The sequence below is a fragment of the Rhagoletis pomonella genome, unplaced genomic scaffold (genome assembly GCF_013731165.1).
Source record: "Rhagoletis pomonella isolate Grant_MI unplaced genomic scaffold, Rhpom_1.0 Rhpom_scaffold_00011, whole genome shotgun sequence".
NCBI classification, from domain to species: domain Eukaryota; kingdom Metazoa; phylum Arthropoda; class Insecta; order Diptera; family Tephritidae; genus Rhagoletis; species Rhagoletis pomonella.
Window position 1 is genome coordinate 2,833,038 of NW_023458565.1, and position 23,531 is coordinate 2,856,568.

General features: G+C 34.1%; 1 protein-coding gene across 1 annotated transcript in view; it reads left to right on the forward strand.

Moving 5' to 3' along the window:
• Nucleotides 1–23,531, forward strand: part of LOC118747286 — a gene marked incomplete in the record, with an annotated part of 304,434 nt that overhangs the window by 121,530 nt on the left and 159,373 nt on the right. Inside the window, 1 exon segment of the mRNA XM_036481289.1 lies at nt 48–1,046. Within this exon segment, the coding sequence (XP_036337182.1) occupies nt 48–1,046 (999 nt within the window).

The following is a 23,531-nucleotide window of genomic DNA, read 5'->3' on the forward strand; positions in this document are numbered from 1 at the left end:
CAAGTGGAATGCGAACAATACCAACAGCAGCAGCAGCAGCAGCAGCAACCGAAAACGCCACAACAAAAACAGCAGCAAACACCGTATCCGCAAGCAAGCCGCCGCCATGAATCGCGTGCTGAGTCGAAAAACAAAATAAGCAAAGAAAGAGCGAACAAAATAAAAGACGATAAAAGCAGAGAGAGTAATGAAGCAACAACAACAACCGCAAGTGGTGGAGCAGTAGCGCCACTTGAGAGGGGTGAGCAATCAACAATTACGACAACAATGTTAACAAATAAGGCAAAAGATGCGACAAAGCTGGGAGACTCGATGGCATGCGCAGCAGCCATGTTGCCAAGCACGAGAGCAGCTGCAGCCGAAGAATACATTACTCAGCAGACTGCAGGTGGAGCAGCAGCAGCAGCAACAACAACAACAACAACGAGTACAACTAATGCTCCAGCCACTGCCGCTCAGCCGCAAGCAGCAGCGATTGTAGCGCCAATAACAAATCCAAATCAAATTGGCGCGCAAACTGACAACAAGCCTGAGTGCGGGGAAAATGCCAAGGTTTATAGCAGCATGAGTCCACAACATGTTGCCGAACCTGTCACTAACAGCAGTGCCGCAACTGAACAGGCAGCTAATTCGAGTTTGACAAGTCTGCAAAACGAAACAATACCCTCATTGGTGGTGGGCAGACCAACAGACGCTCGAAAGCTGTCAACCACAACAACACCAACAAAAGCAACAATCATTATAACACCAGCTGAACCAACAGCAGGAACAGCTGCAACCATAACACAGTTAACAACAACATCAACTAACGATACAGCAGCGCCAGCAATGGAATGTGCTACATTGGCTGCTCAACTGTTAACAGCAGCAACAAAGTCAACAGCAACGCTGACGCCCACCGCAACAGCGTCGTCATCGACGACGACAACAGCAATGCGCGATGCCACTGTGCCAACAGCAGCAACGACTTCGCCAGCAACCAGTGCGGCCAACTCTACAGCCAGTTGTATTTCGGATATCGCAGGTGTCGCTACGCTTTCGTACAGGTATGTCGCACGCGCGCGCGTTTCATATTTTTTTTATTAAGTGTTGTTTAGTCAATATTTATTTGTTCTTGTAATTGAAAAATTGCATATTTGCGAACATTTTGCTACACGCGATGTAAGTGTTAAAATATTGAAGAGGTGGAGTGTGAGAAATGTAGGTGTCAAAATATGAAAACGGAAAGAAGTAGTACATATTTTACAAGTTTTCTTTGTGCAATAGAAAAAAGCAAACAAAAAAAATAGTCTACTGAAGATGTTGTTGTTGTGTCGCTACATTGTTGTGATGCTTGCTGAGTTTTTGTTGCATTAGCTGACTTGGGTTTTCCGTGCAGCGGGCGTTGATTTTACGGCAAACTTTTTTTTAATTAATTGTCGCTGAATGCAACTATTTATTAGCTTCGCAAAAATGAGTGCTCCAAAAAAAAAGAATTATACATAGATATGCATGTTTTTATGCACATACATACATACATACATGTATAATATAGTGCAGTGTGCATATGTACATACATACATTCAGACATAGGTATGCAGGCCCACAATTATGTGCGAGTGTGTGTATGCATTTTTATTTAAGCAAAGCATTTAAGTTGATGCCGGTTCTCGCTAGCTTATTATCTCCACTTGAGCTTTCTTCCTGGTTTTACTTGCAATTCAGGGCTCGTGCAACATGCAACACGCACATCTGTTCGCGAAGTTAACCCTAGCGGATAGATATAAATAAGCCGATTTTAACGTTTTACGCACCATCTAAGAGACGACCGATGTATAAACGTATGTTGATACATATATAATTATATGTGTATGTATGTATGCGTTTACTACATTCGTGCACGAGGAGCCAGCACGCATGCTATATAAATATTCGTGTTGTTGTTAGTGTAATCTAAGCTGCTAATGTGAAACGCTAAAGACCTTGTACATGAGTGTCCTTCTGTTGGTGGCACACGCGTGTGCAACATTTTGTTTTTAAATGAGCTAATGCATTGGCTGCTGCATTTAGATTAACAGCAACATATGCAGTGGAAGGCATTGGCTAATTAAGCAAAAGTAACTAAATAAAAAATGTATGAATGAAAATTGTGGAAAATAATGCGGGCACGTAGATATAAATTGTGGTGATTTTAGTCAAACAGAAGAAAGTAAATTATTTGCAAATAAAAAAGAAAGTAAAAAATGGAATAAAATTAAATATTTAACAATAAAATAAAACAAACTTACTCCAGTATCATGAATGCCGATCTAATGAAAGCTCTAAATAGCGAACGTGGCTCTTGAATGCATTGATTATTCTCAATAATAATAGTATGTAGATTGGCGCTTTCCCAATATTTGGGTGTTTGGCTGCGCCTTGATGTTGTCACACAAAGGAGAGGGACCTACTTACAATAGCGAATATTTGAAAAACAAATTGTGAAGGATGTTTGTACTCGATTGCGAGCTAAGGTCAAGGCATAAGAAACAGGTGGTAGCAGTAGAACCGAAACAACATTTACATACTTGTATTTTGTTGTTGCTTCTGGTCTCTAGTGTGAAATATAAACGAAAAAAAAAAAATATATATATATATATATATGTCTATACTTTATAGATATTAAAAAAAAAATAATATGGCGGCTTTTATTAGAGCAACAGAAGCCAAATCAACAATTTATAGAATTTTTGTCTGTCTGTCTGTATGTTTGTAGGCGCATCATTCGAAAACAAATACATACGTCGAATTGAATGCAGTTTTCACATAAGTATGCATTGCTAAAGGTCTAACTTAAAATATAGAAAAATAATAATTAGAGAGTTGCCACCTGTTTGAGAATCGCAGTTTAAGTAAATTTAAAAGATAAAGTAACTATTGCAATGTGACTGCTAGAAGAAAGGTACTTAAGAAGGCTTACAGTTGAAAATATTTTTGTGGAAGGTTGCCACTTGTTTGAAAATTTCAATATGATTTAATTGATAAGATAAATTAAATATTGCAATATGAGTATCAAACTAAAGAGGTTTAGGGCAGTTTACTGCGAAAAATATTTTTGATTAGGGTTGCTACCTTTATGAAAAATTTTCATTAAATTATTGAATTGATGAAATAATTGAAATATTAAAATAAGGGTATCAAACTAAAGAGGTTTAAGAAAGTTTACCGTCGAAAGTATTCTTGTAGCGGGTTGCCACCTATTTGAAAAATGTAATTAAGTTAAAGTAATACGATAAGCTAAATACTGAATCAATACACCTTTGAAGAAGGAGTTGAACCCTACTGGCACGGGCTGTTCGCTAAGGCTTTGGCAGGTATCGCTGTTGGTTCTGCTGCCTTAGCTGGGGATGCAGCCCCTGCGGGCGGGGACCGTTCATCAGCTGAGGCCAAGTAGCAGGAAGAATCAGAGGAATCCGACGATGACGAGATAGAAATCTCTTCGACTAAATCTAAATGCTTTATATGTGAAGTAATCAGTTGAGTACTTTACAAGCCTATGCCCAGGGATATGGACCCATCAATGATTACAAATTTATATAATATAATAGATTGGCGCTTACACATATGTTAGTGTTTGGCCGAACTTCTCCTCCGATTTGTGGCGTGCGCCTTGATGTTGTCACACAAAGCGGAGGGACCTACAGTTTTACGCCGACTCCGAACGGCGATTGTATTTGTATGAGAAGCTGTTTTTCATGGCAGAAATACACTCGGAGGTTTGCCATTGCCTGCCGAGGGACGACCGCTGTTAAGAAAAAACCTTTTTTCTATATTTTTGCGATGTTGCTTTGACCAGGGTTTGAACCCAGGTGCTGCGGAGTGGAAGCACGCACTGCTTACCACTACACCACAGCGGCCGAATTTATATACTTCTGGAAATTTTTGGATTTTCTCTCGATTTAAAAAATAATAATAATGATTTCGTTGCAGCATAACGCCATTCCTAAAGATCATCCCTTTTGTGACTCCATTATACAGGGTGGGCCAAATAAGACATACCAATGTTAAACATTATAACTTTTTTATTTTTTAATATTATTGTTATTTTCTTTCTGCACGTTATAGTTAATCTCTTGGAAAATCATAATGGATACACAATTATCCACACAAATTGATTTTTTAGGTAATGCTTTGATGTTGGATGAAGCGCATTTCCAAGTAGAACTGTAGATTGTGGGGCTCTCAAAATCCAAGAGCAACACCCCAGCACCAGTTACACCTATGTATCTAGATGCACTGTTTGGTGCGGTGTTATGACTGAAAAAGTTATCGGCCCCCATTACTTCGAGAATGAGGCCAACGGCAGAGCAGCATACTAATTTGTGGTTCCAATAAGATGGAGCGACTGCGCACACTGCTACTTAAGCAAACTATGGACCAGCTGCGTGAAATTGGTAGGTCTTATTTGGCCCACCCTATATGTACATTCCTCTTGCGCAGAACAGTATTCAGAGACTAGCGCAACAATAAAGTAGGCGATAGGATTCACTCGGTAGATCTCTCACCGAAGCTATCCTTACCTGACGGCCACTATCGGTCTGCCGAGTGTGGAGTGTCATTTGATATGGACAACTAGAATGCCCCTGGTAAGTGCCGAATCTTCTGTTGCTATGGTGCTATGGTGACACTATGCTCTTGCCAACACGAACCTAGCAATTCGTAGATAGGCTTCGGAACAAACTTGTTGTGTTAAAAGGCTTGATCTGGGCGATCGGTGGACTAAGCGGTATTTTATTTGTGCTCTGGTCAGTCCACTTTACTGGCAAACCATTGTCACATAAACTATTCGTTGAAAATAGAAAGTAATGAAATTTTAAAGCCCACTCCCGTGCTGGTTTGCTTCAGGTGGAGTGGAAGCCTCGATATAACCAACCCGTGGTTTTTGTTCGATTTCAAAAATGTTCAAGAAAAATTTTTATATGAAAGTATAGCTTATTCCATCCAAGTTTCAAACTTTGTTCAAAAATTAAAAAAAAACAGCATAGTTTCACCAAAATTTCATACTTCTGTTTAGAATTTTTTCGATTTTTTTTTTTTGGTAACGTGCATACATAAAAGAATTTTCGAACATACTTAGTATGAAAGAAAATGAATGACACCGTATCAAAAAACAAAAAAGCCCAAATATCCACTGTACTTTATAGTTTTCTTAAACTTGCATTTTGTATTAGAATTGAACTGACTATAAAACTGCATACTCGAAAATTTTCCAAAAACTCTGATTAAACATTTTAGGAAGTTTTGTTGATTTTTTCACATTTTGTACAAAGTTTGAGATTTGGATTTATACTATAGTTTTTTATAGAAATAAATAAAATTGTAAAAAAATAAATATATCGTCAAAAGTTGTCAATATGTGGGCGCCTTATAGTTGTAATAGCACTAAATGTTATGTTTCGGTTGCATTCCTTTTTTATGTTTCAGGGCATAATTAAAATAAAATACAAACGCAATTAAAAACAGAAACATTTATTTTTTTTTCTTTTTTAATAAAAATAATGGAGATATGTAATAACTTGCAATAATTTACATTTTACAAAAAAATTAACATATCTATTGTTAGTCCCGTCTTTATTATATGTTTACATCCATGTAACTAAAACTGTTTTTTTACTTATTCAAATAACGTTTGCCATCATTTAAGCTTCGCTTTTTCTCTGTTAAAGACATTTTCGTGGTATGTTAATCCGTGCATAAAGCTATGTATTTGTGTACATTAGGATGGTCCAAATTCTTTTTTCAGACGAAAGTAAGGGGACAAGTTTTTTTTTTAGTTTGAAATCGCTTAACAGTTTATCTTGCCATAGGTACTTTGAAGTTTTCCATATATTTTATATGAGAAAAATACGTTTTTTCGTAGAATTGCTACAAAGTCATTAAAAACAAATATTTGTTGATCGAATAAGATTATTTATACTCAGAGATCTTCCACACATAAAATTATGTTGAATATTTAAATTTAAAATTTTACTACATAACTACTTTTTCATAACCTATAATCTTATCTGTTATAAACAAAAACGTGATATATTATAGGTTTGTAACCACGCAATTTTTTGAAGGCAAATGTTCTTATTCGATGAAAAAATATTTCTTCTTAATATTTTTATAGCAATTCTACGAAAACCTTTATTATTCCCATTCAGCGATATCGAAGACACAAAAGCGCCGCAGACACAGTTTAATATTAACCGATTTGAAAAAAAAAAAAAAATGCGGGTCTTCTTATTTTCGACATTCTTTATTTGTGGCGGCTGGAAAATTCCAAAAAGCTGATTTTTCTGTGCATTTGTGTACCACCCTAATGCATATATGCCAGCACATACACATACAAATGTAAGTGAATAACAACCAACTTACTCACCCGCCATATGCAGAATCGTTAATGCGATCAACGCTGCTCGTGCGTATTTTTGGGCATTTTTGTTAATTATTTACTCCCACATACAAACATACATGTATCAATCAAAACATGCCAACGAACTCAATTTTTATTTTGCGCGAAAATTTCCAATCAAAAATTAAATGTAGTGCATTTAAAAATATGAGTTTTGGTGTGTGACGTCAAATCATTTCCGCATAATTACACAGAAACGGGAGTGTGGAGTATTGATGTATTTATGTACATACTTATATACGTATACTTTTATGTATGCATGGTATATAAAAACGTAGGAAAAAATAAAAGATATGTCATATATTAATATTTCAGAAAATAATTTACTCTAACGACAAAATCGATACTAATTGCTTGTGTTAAAAAAATATATATAATTAAAATAATAATAAACAAGAATGTAATTAAACTAAGTGAATTAAAAACCAAAAAAAAAAAATAACATCATTAAAAAGTGCTAAACTAAAACAAAAGAAATACTAATTATTGCAGTAGCAAGAAGGAAGCAGTAAAAGTGATTTGCAACAACAACTTACACCGTCTATGTAGTTCACAGAAGTCACTGCAGCGATTTTAAGGAAGTGGATTTCACGCTTCCGGCACGTACGTAGCTCCTTATAATGCTTATATGTATTCACATAAACATTTCTGTGTACATTTGCAAGTACAACTTACTTAAGTCGACTTTAGCGAAATTTTTCTGAAAAGCACCAAATCGTTGGGTTCGCAGCCATTATTTGAAGTAATAACTGCTCTTAGCTGTAGTTTAAGTTGTCATTTTAAAAAATATCGAATGAAATTATATATTTTTTTGTGAAAAAATTCATTATTTTTTCTTCAAAATCAAAACTTTTAAAAGCCTTTTTAGTTGATCTAGCAAAAGTCTACAGATATGTGCTTAAATGTATACGTGGACGAAACATTCATACATATGTACATAAGAACATGCTTTATTATACATATTCCCTGCGGAAGCATTTGCTCCTTCAATGCACTATGTATGGGTTAATATCGAAACTTCATACATACATACATATGTATTTGTGTATGCATACGTCGCTTTTATGTGTGCGAATAGTTTGTTATTTTTACTATGCGAAAAACTGTGTCACATGCGGTAATTATGAAATACCGTGGCAGCTACATATTTCAATATCCTGTGTTTGCTTACTTTACTGACTGCCTCGCTTCTGAAGAGGCAAGTGCGCGCGTGTGTGGGTGTTTGGACGTTTCTCTAAGTTTGGTTTGCACTTAAGAAATCACAGTAGTGCTAAGCAATTACATATGTATGTATATACATTAGGCATATGATTTCTGCCTTAAATTAAATATACGTATGTACCTGCATTTGAAGAATGATGCATTACCGTTTTTGTAAAAATTTAGTAAAAAAGTTCCCGCAGCGAATTCTGAAAACAAAAATATTTGCTAAGAAAAAAAAACACATATGCATGCATACATATGTACATATATGGAAAATTCCATGTCAAACAAATTACTACTGCGATCAAAAATTTGTTTCTAAATTTTTTTTATTCCGCTTACTTTGAATTTTCTATACATACATAAAATGAGGCTTTCCAGCCCAATTTAGACACCAGTTGGTTTTTGCATATCCGAATGTTTCATATTTCTTTTTTGTTTTAATACCAATTGAGGAAGGCCTTCCTGATCTTTGAACATTTGTTTGTCCAGTGGTAGAAGCAGAAATTTTCTATTCAATTGTCAAAGTTCAGTTTACCCTATGAGGACGTCTTAGCCGACTCCCATCGGGACCGAAATTTATATGTGATATCTTCGTTTATAGTAGTATCGCTCTTCAGTATTAATGAAATTTTTTTTTTGATTTTTTAGGTCTCCTTAGAAGCATCTGACCTTTGACCCCTATCGACACGCCTTAACCGTCTCCAATTTGGACCAAAATTTATATGTGATATATAAGACCATAGTATTACCGATTGAGATTGGGGTGAGAATGAAAAAAATCTTTCATTTGATATTTAAGGACCACCCTAATGCAAATATATACAGATATAAAAAAGTCAACAGAATACAGAAAAAATAAATATTTTTGAAACTAAGTTTTGATCGAAGTCATAATTCGGTGGACGTAGAAATTTCCATAAACATATACCCACTATAGTGTAAAACTGAAATTGCAAACATTTTCTAAAAATTTAGATTAAAAAGTTTAAAACGTTTATGAAAATTTGTTGAATTTTCTAAGCTATGTTAAAAAAATCTAAAGTATGATTTAGATGGTTTTGGTTCAAGCATGGACCATATTTTGATAAAAAAATAACAAACAACTTTTATATTTAAAATCCTTGCAAATATTTAATAAAAACCACAATCCGGTATTTTTGTGGGTTTTTCATTATTTCCCATCCTTTCTTCATAGGCATATTCAATTAAAAAAAGGCATGTGCCTAATGAACATATACTACACACTTCCATACATACTTGCATACACTAATAAGAATGTATGTAAGCAACGCGAAATTTTGCTCGGGTGTGCTTACATTTAACACTTTTCACGAAAGTGTTTGCGCCAGCAATTGGTTATTGACCTACTGCTGCTTGCTTGCTGTAGGAAAATGTATTAATTATTCCGTAGTAATATGTAATCATATTAATGAAGGAAGTATGCTGGAGATTCTGGAAAGATATTGGGCCTCATGCTTAAAAAGCTTAAACTCAAGATTTGTACTGAAACTCAAGTCGGAGCTTAAACTCACTTTTTACGTATGGGGCCCGTTATATATTAGATATATATATATATATATGTATTTAAAAGCATCGAATGCAACCATGTCAAATGAAAATATGGGAGAAAAGCTTTCATTGAATTCCGAAAGAAACACTTCTTCATAAAATGTAAACGACCAAAAGAATTTTCAAAGAATGTACGAGATATGTAAAGGAGGTCTCTTGAACTGAGTTATCATATCAGGTGTTGAATATTCCGGAACTTATTAAACACCTGAGAACGTCATAAAAAAAAACTAAAACCGAAATTTTTGTGCAGTCAACTATAGGCAAGCAGCTCATCAAAAGTGGCGAAAATATGAAGCCATTTATCGATTTTAATGAGACTTCGTACAAGGGGATTCTTGGGCTCGCTTATTACGAATCTGAAGTTAGATTTCGAAAATTCAAAAGGGCGGATCCAAATTATAAAATTATTATGAAATTGTCCACAGCGATTTTTTGGGGTACGTAATTACTAATTACGAATCTGAAGTCTGATTTTGTAAATTGAAAATGGCGAATGCAATGTGGTGGCTGATTGAAAAAAATAAAATTTTAATGAAGCTGTGTATAAGGGGGTCTACGGCGTAGTTGATTACAAATCTGAAGCCAGAAATTTAAACATTTAGTTTAATAAATTCGTCCGCCATATTCGATTAATAATTTATTTTAATAATATATTTATTTTATTTTGAGGAACTAATACGTGTATTAAATTAGGATGAGCAGACCAAGAACCCAATCGAATGTTTATGAAATTTAATTTAAAACCTTAATTACCTTAACCTTAATGTCCTACGATGACAGACGACGCAAACACGTTAAAGCCGAAATTTTTGACGCGAATTTTAAAAGTGACATAAATTCTTTACAGTGCATACTACATATGTGTAGGGAATAAAATGATCCCAAAGTCATTTCAATATGATGGTTATTTGAGGTTTATGCCTATTTAATAGAAGGTCGGGTGCCACAAAATTTAAGATTTTTAATTTTAATATAACTTCCTGTAAGCATAGAAGTCAGTTTAAGGTTAAAATTACCTAAATTTGAAAGATAAGCATTAGTTTTGGAGATAAATAATGGATAAAAGATTAATAACTACCTCTAAAATTCTAATAATTAATAAGATATTTTTTCAAAGAACGAAAAAATTCTGAAATTATGAAATAATTAATCAATTTACATATTTGCAACTTGGGCCAAGTGTGCCTTTATTAATATATAATTGGATAGTCACACTAGGGTAGATACAATCAATTTCAGAACTTTATTTCGGATAGTTTTCTTCACAGAGTATTTTATGTCGAAGGACGAGAGAGTCCTGGGCGCCGCACAGTGTGTAAGTTGAACTTTTTCGTGACAAATTCTAATGTCTCGAAAATGAGCGAAAAAATTCAGATAAAGTTCAACTTCAACACTGTGTACCGCCTAGATATCGCTTAAAATTAGGTTCCTCTCGCACCGATACTCCCTTCGAAGGTTAATCTCAGCACACAGGTTGATGGTATCTATAGACTTTCGCTATAAAGATGCTTGGGAAGGTTCTCAGGGCCACCGACAGCTACAGTCTGGGGCCATAAACGCCCACACGCTTACATTTTCATAGTCAAAATAAAGTCGATTTTAAAAATAGTTGCTGCTTTTTTGACAGATAACCCATCGAAAATATTTCAAAAAGCTAATATGTATTAACTTTAGAGTCGACTTTGCTTTGACTATAACTACGGACCAATACTTTTAATCCACAGAAGACTATTTGGCACATATTTTTACGCAATGCTCTTCTTTCGCGCCAGCAGTCAGTTATCATTAGTAAACACTTTAATGATCCCTTTGTTGCAATGTATTTAAGAAACTTCTTGCAATAATCATATTCTCCCTTATCCTGTACTTATTAACTTAACTATTCTTGTTCAAATTACTGTTGGCGGTGTTTTCAGACCTTATCAATTCATCGCATTCTCAATTGTTCTTGTGCATCTCTTTCAACCAAATGAATTCCTTTTATTCATATATTCCTCAAATCCCATTGACTTCCGGTTGCTAGGAAATCAAGCAATCCTCAGAACTACACTTTAATTCGATGGCGAGGTCATTAATCTGCGATTCGAAATTCCATTCAACTAAGTATATGAACCTATGTCTCACTAATTTGGAGCTTGTGATGTGTGCATAAGTACACATATATTTATTTTTTGTCTATGAGTAGGTATGCATGTACATTAGACTGTATCACAAAAAAAAGTTGCGGGTTTTCCGCCGGGATTACAAAATCTATTATATTCTAAAACGTCCACCAAAATATTTCGGAAAAATATTAAGATTTAAGCGAGCTGGACCGATTTGAAAATATCTCTAAAAATGGAGTTTTTTTTATAAATAAAAATAGTTTCTTAAAGAACTTTTTGAAAAAATTCCTTCCACTCAGATGACAAAACAGATTAAAAACAGCGTCAAAGATCTCGTTATTACGATTCCGTTCAAAAAATATTTTTTTTTATTGTTTTTATGTACATTTTTTAAGCTTAAACCATTTTGTCATTTGAGGGATTTTTTCAAAAAACATCTTTAAGAATTTATTTTTATTCATAAGAATTTCCATTTTTGGAGGTATTTTCAAATTGGTCCAGCTCGCTTAAATCTTAATATTTTTCCGAAATATTTTGGTGGACGTCTTAAAATATAATAGATTTTATAATTCCAATGGAAAAGCAGTACCAATGTTTTTTTTTTTGTATGGAGAGTGATGCAGTCTAATGTACCTATGTATATACGACGAGTACATGTATAAAAACGTGGGTATAATGTGTGAAATCGTGCCTGAATATGTGTATGTATGTATGTACATATGCTTGGCAATTTGAGTGCTCTCTCTTGACACAAGTTTGCTTATCTGTGGGCGAGTACCATTAGTGTCGCACTGATTTGAATCATTTCCCTATCGAATGTGAAATGATTATGCATCTTTGCAACTTTGTAAAAGTCAAATGAAAACAAATTGACTAGTGCTAAGAAGAAACAGTCAAATTAGAGAAGGCATACACTTTGGTAATTTGTAGGTAAAGCTTCGAAACCCCTTTATTTTCACACAAATTAAACATCAAAGAGATTAAATGGTTTTGGTTCCGCTAAAGCCTTAAAAAGCCGGTAACCGTCTTAACTTCCATGGAAGTTAATTCAAACCGAAACTTTCAGGAAAACTTCATCGAAGTTATGTCATGAATTAACTTCCACAAAAAAGCAAGCGAAGCGAGCTCTTCGAATGGCCTTCCCCCTCTCTGGCAATTAATTATTATTATTTTGGGACAAAAATCTATGCCGATTTCAGTGCAACAATGATAATTAATGTATGTATGTTTTTCGTTTATATGATTTAAGCTACGAGTATATTGCCGATAAGCTATAAACTCATTTGAACAACACTTTGAATATTTACGTTTATTAGGAATTCATGGCAATTTTCAATCTTTGAAGAATTGTAACAGAATTCACATAACATTACATTTCCACAGGGAATAAATACAATTTCGCAAAGTTTTGAGACTTCCATAATTGGGAACTTTTTTAGGCTCGCCGGCAGTGTTTGCGTTCGAAGTTTGCTTGGAAAATTCGATAAAGTTATCTCCAGAACTATTGAATAAGCTACTAAGAACACCTTTTTTTGTCTTGCCAACTGCATGGACATCATATTTTTTCAGTGTGTTGCTTTTCATAATCGACCCATTCATTTTGGGGTGAAAAAATAGAGGTCCCGTGATCCCCCTCTCCTAAAATGGAGCTAACTACCTCACAGATGTGCATCTTAGGAGAATTCCAGGAAAATGAGCAAAGTAAAGGAGTTACGGAGCTCAAAAGGATCAGACATTGATATGGGAACATAATAAAATCTCGTTCGTTACATTGAACCCGGCCGATAGACAAAGGGTTAAACTACAAAAACGCGTTTCAAGATAATGCATAATCGCGCATGTGAGGTTGCCCAAATCAGCAGCGGAGAGTAAAAAATGGCTTATTTCAAAACGCATGTATGCTTAGTTCGGCACAGGAAATAAATTTGGTAATTTTTTTTTTTTTAATTTTTGTTTAGGAATTTTGGTAAAAATACAAAAACAGTGCTAAGAGCATTTCACGTCTATTTTTCGACGGTCAAGTTTTTAGCCTAAATACATAGTTGCCAACTTGGTGCTTTAAGCACTGGATTTAGTGCTTTTTGAAAATTAAAACGCCATAAAAAGTTATTTAGTGCCTAGTGCCTTTTTTAGTGCTTTTTTTCTGAACTAAAATTACTTCGAGATAGTTAAAACCTGAAATAATTTGAAATATTCAGGGCTGTGGCAGCACTTAATATACAAGAATCTACAAATTTAAATGGACTAAAATACAACAATGATTGATAAAAAATTTGATTCAAAAAAATTTGGTGCTTTTTGAAAATCAAAAGATGGCAACACTGCCTAAATATCAAAAAAGCAAATAAATTAAGAACAAATTTAAAGAGCAAACCCACGAAAAAAAATTCGTTACAATGTTCCAGCAGACAAATTTCAGAACAACAAGTAAAGAAGTATAAAAGTTCGGCCGAAACCGAAGTTTATGTACCCGGCGCAGGTATCGAATATCGTCGTTTCAACTTTCTCTAAACTACCTAACATAAAGGGAAAGCTATATACCAAACTTCGTTGAGATATCTAAATTTTTACTCCAGTTATCGTGTACACGCACCGACGGACTTCTCCATTCATTTTATGTATACATTTAGCTATATCTATCTCGATTCTTTCAAGGCTGTTACAAACAACCGTTATGCGAACAAAGTTATAATACCCTTGTACATAAGTGCGCTCGGGTATATGTAGAAACGTACTTGGTGTAACCATGTCGCCACGCTTATTATTTGCACAACTTTTTGAATGCCGAATAAATTTATGAAATTTAAGACTTGGGAAAAATTTACGGGCTTAAATTAAGCGTTCGTCATCTTCCAGTTGTTGGGAGCTTTAAAGGCATAACTTTGTCCCAAAAAGGAAATATCAACTTAAACAACACGAAGTGGAATTGGTCATCAGCAAAAGCAAATTGATATTTAAGACAACAATAAGCACGCACGAGAGGTATAACACACTTGAACATACATACACACACGTACAAAGTTGTTCATAGAAATATCAGTACGTACATATGTATCAGTTAAAAAAATGCGGCTTTGTCACTTCAATTTATATTAGTGCGTATACGCAATATCCGCAAACGCTCATATGCCTACAAACATGTATTTAAATATATATGTATATATTTCGTCATATTAGTCTACAACAATGATGGGCAAAACGCTACTCGCGAGTAGCGTCTGCGTCGCAGCGCTTATACGTATACAGAAACGACGCAGCGAATTTCAATTCAGTCTGCTTTCAGTTTTCATGAGAGTGACACCACGCTTCGCCGTTGAATATTTTTATTCGTAATTTTAGCGCGTTGTTGCCACCTATATATGTAACAATGCCCAAAATGGCTGCGTATGAGTGCCAATTACAGTCTTTGGTTTTAAAAAAAGCCAATAACGCCCAATGCTTGTTATGTGGTAATACGACTACTTGGAATCGTACTTTTAATATAAGGCGACATTATTTGTCATGGTAAAAAAATCAAACTGCCGAACTGTGTAAACCAATTTAAAGTTTTTTGTAATGGGTTTTATGTATATATGTATGTACGATACGGCAATTTAATATATTTAGTATACTTTATTGAATACTGAGTTTAAGTTGAAGAGTTGAATACACAGTTTAGAAATCTTAAATTCGTGAATTTTGTTGTTGAATAAACTATCATTTTTTAAAACATTAGTTTAATGAAATTAAATTAAAAAACTTTTCATGCACGTACATATGTACTTATAAAAATTAATTTCATAATTCATTATTTGAAATTATTTCTTCATTATTTTATTATATTTTATTATTTTCGTTTCATGTTCATAATACAAATTAAATATAAATTTGTAAGAGCGTTTTCTAACACGCGCAAAAAACGACGCACTTTTGTACAATATAGAAAAGTGGCAACTGTTACTCAGCGCGATTCACGAATACCATGACAAAATGAGACTGTATTGGTGTGCCCATCTATGGTCTACAATATAGATACATATGTCAGTGGTTGAGTGTTGTTCGCAAACCAGTGCAGCTGTGCGTAAAGATTATTGTGTTTTTTTTTTGGTTTTTGTACGCCCACATCTCCATTGAACTCAGAGTAAAACTAGACTTGGCCTAAAAGCATTGAACTTGTTTGCTGGTTTCTTTATTTTGCCTTTGGTTGGTCTTTAAGTGCTCCAACGCCTTTGTATGCTTTTATGTTCATGCATACGACTAATGTACTAACATATGTACATACATATTTACAAAGCTAGATTGTGGCTTTGGAAGTATTTAAGAGATTAGTGGTCATCGATGTCCCATTTGGGACCCTCATTTGCTCAGTAAATATTTGTTCATGTGAATAAAAAGTTTCAAAAAGTTCTGTGGTAAATCTTAGCTTATGCTTCAGTATGTATACATATGTGTATATACATATGTATGGACAAACATACCCTGCAGAAAAAAATTATCAATAACCCACTTATAGTTAGCGTTATTGCGGGGTTTCTACAAAATATATAACTTGTAGTTAGGTATAAAAAGGCAGCTTGAAACTTGTTGGCAAGTAATGCAAGAGATTGTTTTCTTTAAACGTGTTTCTGTTTAAATATCCTGCACTTCGCAGATACTTTTTCGAGTTGAGGACAAATAAAAGGAAGATCGAAATTTCATATTATCATTTAGAAGTTATGTCTGACGGAGTTCGAATATTGGACCACCTACAGCAGAATATGTAAACAAATATGAAATGTAATAAAATAAATAAAGCAAAAAATAAAAATAAAAATATTTTGTTTTTCTTATTGATATGTTACCCTTGACTATTTCGCGGCCATCGCCATAGATAGTAGCTATAGTAGATATAGTTAGCTTTTGTCAAATATACAGATAATAGTAACTTTTTTCGCATTCCTTATAAACTTAAAGTTAGCTTATAGTTGGATACATTTCCTGCAGGGTACTTACATACATAGATCGTACACCCATACAAATTAGCAGCAAATATGCCCTCATGCACTAATGTTTACATATGTAGGTATGTATGTAGGGGACGCAGTTAAGACATATTATGCACTTCTTTACATACATTTTCCCCTATCGAATGTAAAATACCTAAAAATTTGCAGTGCAATTCTGAAATTGTAAGATTCAAGCAACGCATAAGGATCAGCTGTAGCACCAGAGCTTAAACCACATTTAGGTGTATTTTGTTGTTGCCACTAAAATTTACACCAATTTTTTATTATTACTTAGAAGCATTTTTATGCCAAAAATTTTAAAATAAAATCGTCTCTTTTAGTCCTTATTTGAAAAATAATGTTTAATTCCGACTAAAAAATCAATAGACAATTTTAGAAGATATGAAATTTCTAAAAATTCTTTAAAAATTACTTGCATGTAATTTCACTGAAAATTTGAATCAGTTGAATTGCATTCACTTTGAGGTTTCAATAATTCGTGAGGAAAAATTTGAATTCGTCTCTACATATAAAAGATAACTTCTAGTAAGGGCGCCCAAGACGGGATTCGGGGATTTACTCGAGCGCGTTAGATTAAGGAATGGTGATTCAGTTACATGCAGAAAAGTGTGCATTTCAATAATCTGATGATTTTATTACATTTCAAGGGATTGGGAGGGTCGCAAACATCCAAAAAAAAAAAAACGCTACCTTGACATTCTCCAGCGCGGTCAATTTTTTTTATTAATAAGCAAACGGCTGAAGGACAATGGGAAGTATATAATCTGACGATTTCCACAAGCCGGAGTAACGAAAACCGTTAACAAAGATTGTCGCGTCCACTTGCTGTTTTTCTAAACTACTACAGATTTTTCTACAAATCAGCGGATGAAATCCTCGCAAATGATACCACTTTGCGAGTGAAATGTGAAAATTACGATTACTCTAATCCCAGTTGCAAAATATTTTGAATTAGGATTGAAATAATCGTAAATCTAAGGAGTATTAGATTAAAATTGTATTAAGAAAAATGAGTGGCACAAAATGTAACTTTTAGCTCAACAAATACCAGTTAAAAATTACTTTTTTAACTTATGTATATGAATTTTACTCATTTCTTAGCTAAAATCACTAGACACAAGAATTTGTATATAAGAAAAACACGCATTTTTCAGATAATTTTGAATTCAGCAACCTTAAGTTTACTTAAACATGAAGAAATTTGGGAACTCCACTTCCTTCTTGCTCACTCTTTATATGGTATCGATGGACTCCTTCCCATCCGCCATCACGCAATCATGGGCGATCAAAGCACTCGTGGTGTTAAATGAAATATAAACTTTGAAATTTTACTAACTAAATTTTGTCATTCATGAGGAGTGGAAATGGTTTTTGTGTGTTGTGTAGATCAAATTCTTGTCGAAAAACTTGTTGGGCTATTCTAGGTGATTCAGGTATAATACCTTGTAAATTCTCTAAAAACACACTTTTCATTTAATTTGTAAAAAAAAATATTGTCAATTACTTCTTGCCACAGATGGGAAGAATATAGAAGAAATTTACGACCAAGTCGAATAACGGATAAAATAATAAGTGTTTACAATAAAACATGTTTGGTTGACTGTGCATTTCAGAAACGAAATTATCACGACCAGGGCATCGAGATGAATCTTCTGTATGAAAATCTGACGCGCTCGAGTAATCCAAATGGCGATTTTTTTTTGCATCTTTAAGAAGACGCCACGAGCTTGCGTCACATCTGATCATCAGATTATTGAATGGGAGGTTCATTCGGGCCCGTATAATATCCCTTATGAATATCTGATGCGCTCGAGTAAGTTTTTTTGTCTTCCATTTTTTACCATTCCGTACGCCCAACCCCACCATGCAAACCGGCAAATTAACATATTTCCATCATCAGAAACACGTTTGGTTTATTCACTATCAATATCTGACGCGCTCGAGTAAATCCATGTAACTGTTTCTTTTTTTTACATTTTTTACAAGGAAAAACATAACATGACCTTTTTTCATTCCCATCATATAATCTTCAAAATCCACCAGGTCAAAATGACGCTCGAGTAAGTCCCGATTTAGCATCGTGGGCTCGCCTACTATAGGTTTCCTTAAAAAAATTTGATTTGAAGTCGATTTGTAAATAAAATTGGATTTTTTCCCAATTTTTTCGGCACAACATGGCTGAGGTCATAAAATGGAGGTTCTACTGCAATAGAAAAGGTCACTGCCACGCCTGCATACAAGATGGATCGATTCCAAAATTCCTTGGACCGATTACACAGCATTCAATTTTCATCAAATACTACTGTTGATTATAGCATTCCAATCTATGTCAGTTTGTTATTTGCTCTTTAAGGTTCCCGAATTTTGTAAGCCAAATATTTGAATAAATGATTTTTGGATATGTTTTGATTATTTCTTCCTCGCAATTTACTTCATTACACCCGCGGCTGTTTTTTTAATGCCAGACACATCCATAAATTTAATTCTCAAAAAAGCTTACTATTGTTAGCCTGCATATGCATTCGTCGAACTACGTAAATGGAGCAATTTAAATGAACTTTATACAACACCAAAATGCTACCATAAATGCAGGATTTTTATTTTTTTTATCGATTAAAATAACCACATAAATCAAACCAAAATAATCTATGTATATACATAATTTAGATTGTTTAAAACGCCCCATGCTTGATTAAATTTTCTCTATGCTGCTGCTGCTGTGTGTGTATGTATGTGGTATGTAAATGCTTTTACGATCACTGTTCGTATTTATAAATTTTGATTGATTGATTAAGTAAAATTTCTGCAGCTAAAAGCATTACAAAATTCATTGTCAAAATAATAAATTTTTAATATTCGCACGAGCCACAGCATCCACATCAAAGTGCAGGGCCATACAGACATACATACATACGTCTGTGTGTATGTATATTAGTAGATATGTAAATACACGTGCAGATATATATAAGTATTTGCATAAGGGCGATCCAAAAACGGATGTGAAAAAGTAAAGCCGGAATTTGTATGATTGTTCTATACCGAAAAAATATACCCCTATTTTTTATTTTGGAGCCAAAAAATATTTAGAGGTCGCTCAAAGCGCTTATTATATACGAAAAGAGATTTTTTGTAGAAATGGTATAGAATACTTGAAAATCTATATTTTTCGGAAAACTCTGTTTCTCTTCATGATATTCCCAATAATAATACCGAATAGTTTATTTAGCCATTTTCTCATAGTAACTATTTTTTATAGGTCAGCCAAAATCCCATGAAATGCAATGGAGGGACCAATAAAAAGTCTTTAGTATTGAAAAATGGTTTAATAAACAATTGGGTATCATTATTGGAAGTCTCCTGAAGAAAAACAGAGTTTTCCGAACGAAAAATATTGATTTTCAAGAATTTCTACGAAAACTCGTTTTTTCGCCATATAAAATACATGGAAAGCTTTGAGCGATATCTATTTTTTGATTTCAAATATTTCAAAAAATAGGGGTATATTTATTGGATGTACCTAGAATAATCCTACGAGGCGAGAGCATTCCGACTTTATTTTTTTTTTGGACCACCCTAATGTACATATATACCCAGTTGGCAAAATTAGAAAACAAAATACCTTCTGGGAGCTTATGTTTTGAAACTTTTGAAACGATAGGCCTTTCGTACTCGATTCTTTACGCCTTTTCATTTTATATTGAATGGCCAGAGTTTACAGGCCTCGCTTAGAAGGGAAACATTTTCTTTAATTAATAATGAAACAGTGCGAATTTAATTTTGCAGCAGACACACACCGATGCGCCTACTGTGATTTTTTCTTTTATCTGATTTTGGTTGCCTTGGAAACACACCTTCACGACTGCCTTCGCGTGGCAGCGCTAATGGAAGATTTTCTTATAAAGCATTTGAAGAGAAAGTCTTATTGGAAAGTACCTTCCTGAAGGCGTTTATGTAGAAACGCTTCTCATTTTGCCGACCGGGTATCTACGAGTACTAAATGTATGTAAATATATTTTGATGTAGTTCAAAAAGGAGCAGGAAGCAGGGCACTATTTTCAGCGTCAAACCGAAATTTAACAAACCGAAATTTAACAAAGCTCGAAAATATTTACAAAGCATTACAAAATCTTAACAAATGCAAAATAAACTATCCACACTAATTCAGAGCGCTGCTTGTGGCCAAACCGCAAAAAAAATTCGCCTTTCAACTACTCCGGTAGCCACCTACGCCTTTTTTTTGTTATATATTTTGTTCGAATTGTATCGCTTTTTCCCTGTACGTACTAACAAATTTATAAGTGTATACATACATACATACATACCTAGATACAAACATGAATATATCAGCGACAGTGTTGAAAGAAATCATGCAAATTGCGGAAGACCATTTCCATTGCGTGCAATAAATGGCTAAACAGCGAAGCCCTGCATATGATTAACAGTTTAGTTGTTGTGTTGAATGATTGGTTAGTTGTTTAGTTGTTCAGCAGTTCGGTTGGTGGATCCATTGTTGAGGTTGATTAATGATGCTAAATAGCAAATTATGCCGCTGATGGCGCGACAACTGCATGTGGGCCACAATTTTAAAATATCGTGTGAAATGTGTAAGTGAGGAAATGTTATCAATCGTCTTTCGTGGTTTACCAGCTTTGGTGAATAGAGCGACATTTTTTGAATTTGCATCGTGTTTCGAGTACGTAATCATTTGTTATGCAATTTTTGCGCGGTTTTTTGCGCTCGCTCTTTTTTCGTCGGCAAAGGAGAATGTCTTTACAAGTTTTATTTGTGAAGTAAAAGAGCATATGTTGTATGTATGCGGGCTAATTTTCGTTTCTGGTTAAAGCTATGAATTTACATTATGAAGAAAGTCATAAGAATGCACATTAGGGTGGCCAAAAATGCATGTGATAAAGCAAAGTCGGAATTTTTAAGCTCTCTCAAAAAATATTTAGGGGTCGCTCAAAGTTTTCCATGTCTTTTATATGGAAAAAAACTACTTTTCGGAGAAAGGGTACAGAATGCTTACAAATCAATACTTTTCGATCGGAAAACTCTTTTTCTATGCAGGAGATTCCCAATAATAATATCCAATTTTTTATTTAACCATTTTTTTCATAGTAAATATAATTTATAGGTCCGCCAAAAACCCCCAAAAAACCCGAAAAATGCAATGGCGGACCAATAAAAAACCGTTAGTATTAAAAAATTGTTGAATAAACAATTGTGTATTATTATTGAAACTCTCCTGAAGAGAGCCAGAAAAATATTGGTTTTCGTGAATTCTATACCATTTCTACGAAAATCGGGTTTTTTCCATACATGGAAAACTTTGTGCGGGGTGAGAGACTTAATTTTTTTTTTTTTACCACCCTAATGTGCATTCAAATTCGCAAATATCTTGTTAATTTTTTATTTAACGCTATTGAATGTACCAATAAATAAAGGATTTCCACATTTTACGCCAAATTTGAATTAAAAAGGAAATCGCAGGGGTCTACTTAGTATTGCGATTCGAAACTCAATGCGATGCGAAAGGCGACACGAACTAATACAAATTCATAGAGCCAAGTAATCAAATCGAAATAATTAGCTTTTCGAATCGCAATAGAGGTTAGACCCCCTGTTTTTTTTTAACAGTATTTTTATTCCCGAGCGCACTTGTGTATTATAACTTTGTTCACATAACGGTTGTTTGTAACAGGCAAAACTAATCGAGATAGATATAGACAAATGTATACATAAATGATCAGAATGAAAAGAGAAATCGATTAAGCGGTGGCTGTCTGTCCGTCCGTCCGTCCGTACGTCCGTCCGTCCGTCTGTGCACACGATAACTCTAGTAAAAATTGAGATATCTTAACGAAACTTGGTACGTGGACTTCATTTGGGCATAGGACGGACGGTATTGAAAATGGGCGAAATCGGACAATAACCACGCCTACCTCCCATATAACGGTAATTTTCAGAAATACGAAAAGTGCGATATTTTAGTAACTACTGAAGATAATTCACTCAAAATTGATATTTACAATGAGTTTTAGACGAAAAATACGAATATTAAAAAATTTTGGCAAAAATACGAAATCCTCGATAAATCAGTAAATATTAAAGCTAATTTATTCAAAATTGATGGTTGCAATAATTTTTTACCAAGAAATACGCTTATGATACAATTTTGGAAAATGGGCGTGGCGCCGCCCACTTATGATCACATATATGTATCTCGCTAACCGTTCTAGCAATTTTTACCAAGCTCGGTATGGTTATTGTGCTTGCCACATAAAAGCAAACCGTTGAAAATTGTTGAAATCGGACTAAAATTGAGGCCGCTTTTCATATAACGGTAAATTTCAAAAATGCTTGAAATTTCAATATTTCAAAATTTAAGGACGCTAATTTACTTAAAATTTATGCACCCCGGCTTATCGTGTAGCGGTAGCTTTCGGAAAGGTGGAAAACATATATTTAATAATTGCGCCGGGTATTTAATGTTCGGCTCCGCCCGAACTTAGACTTTCTTACTTGTTTGTTATTATTATTGTCGCATAATGATACATTTCAACAAGATAATTGAGCTTCATATCAACTTGGTATTACCATGATTGGTTTTAGGAGAAATGCACTTTGCACTTAAGTAATTTTAAATGATCTATTAAACTGTATACCCAAAATATTTCTGTAAATGTAACAAGATAATAGATTTTCTTCAAATTTACTGATTTTTCTGCATTTTGCACTAAAACATTTTGTATAAGCAAATAAAAATTCAAAAATCGGGCTCAATTGATTTTTTGTAAATTTTATAGACTTTCATTGAAAAAATATAAGTCAAGTTGATTGAAAAATCAATCAAATTCCAGCTTTGAACCGTTGCTCGTAGAGCGTTGCTGATTTTGCGAATCGATGATGCTGTTTCGATCGCCGCTGTAGTCTAGAAATATATATTAAGTGTGATGAGGAGATGTGGTGATCTACGAATTAGCAGCTTTCGCCTTTATCACAGAGACTTTGATGCCTTTTCATTTTACGCGAAAAACCAAAAGCTGTATAAAACTCAATAACACCGTTGAAATACTAAATTCCACTTTTTTTCAATACAAAGATTCCTCACATTTATGTACAGCGTTACAGGATTTTATTATATTTATTGTTTAGATTTTCTCCCCTTTCTGTCCATTTGTCTATTTGCCATTTATCAGGATAAAATATGATGAGAATTTATAAAAAGCCAGTGGCTGAAAGAGCGCA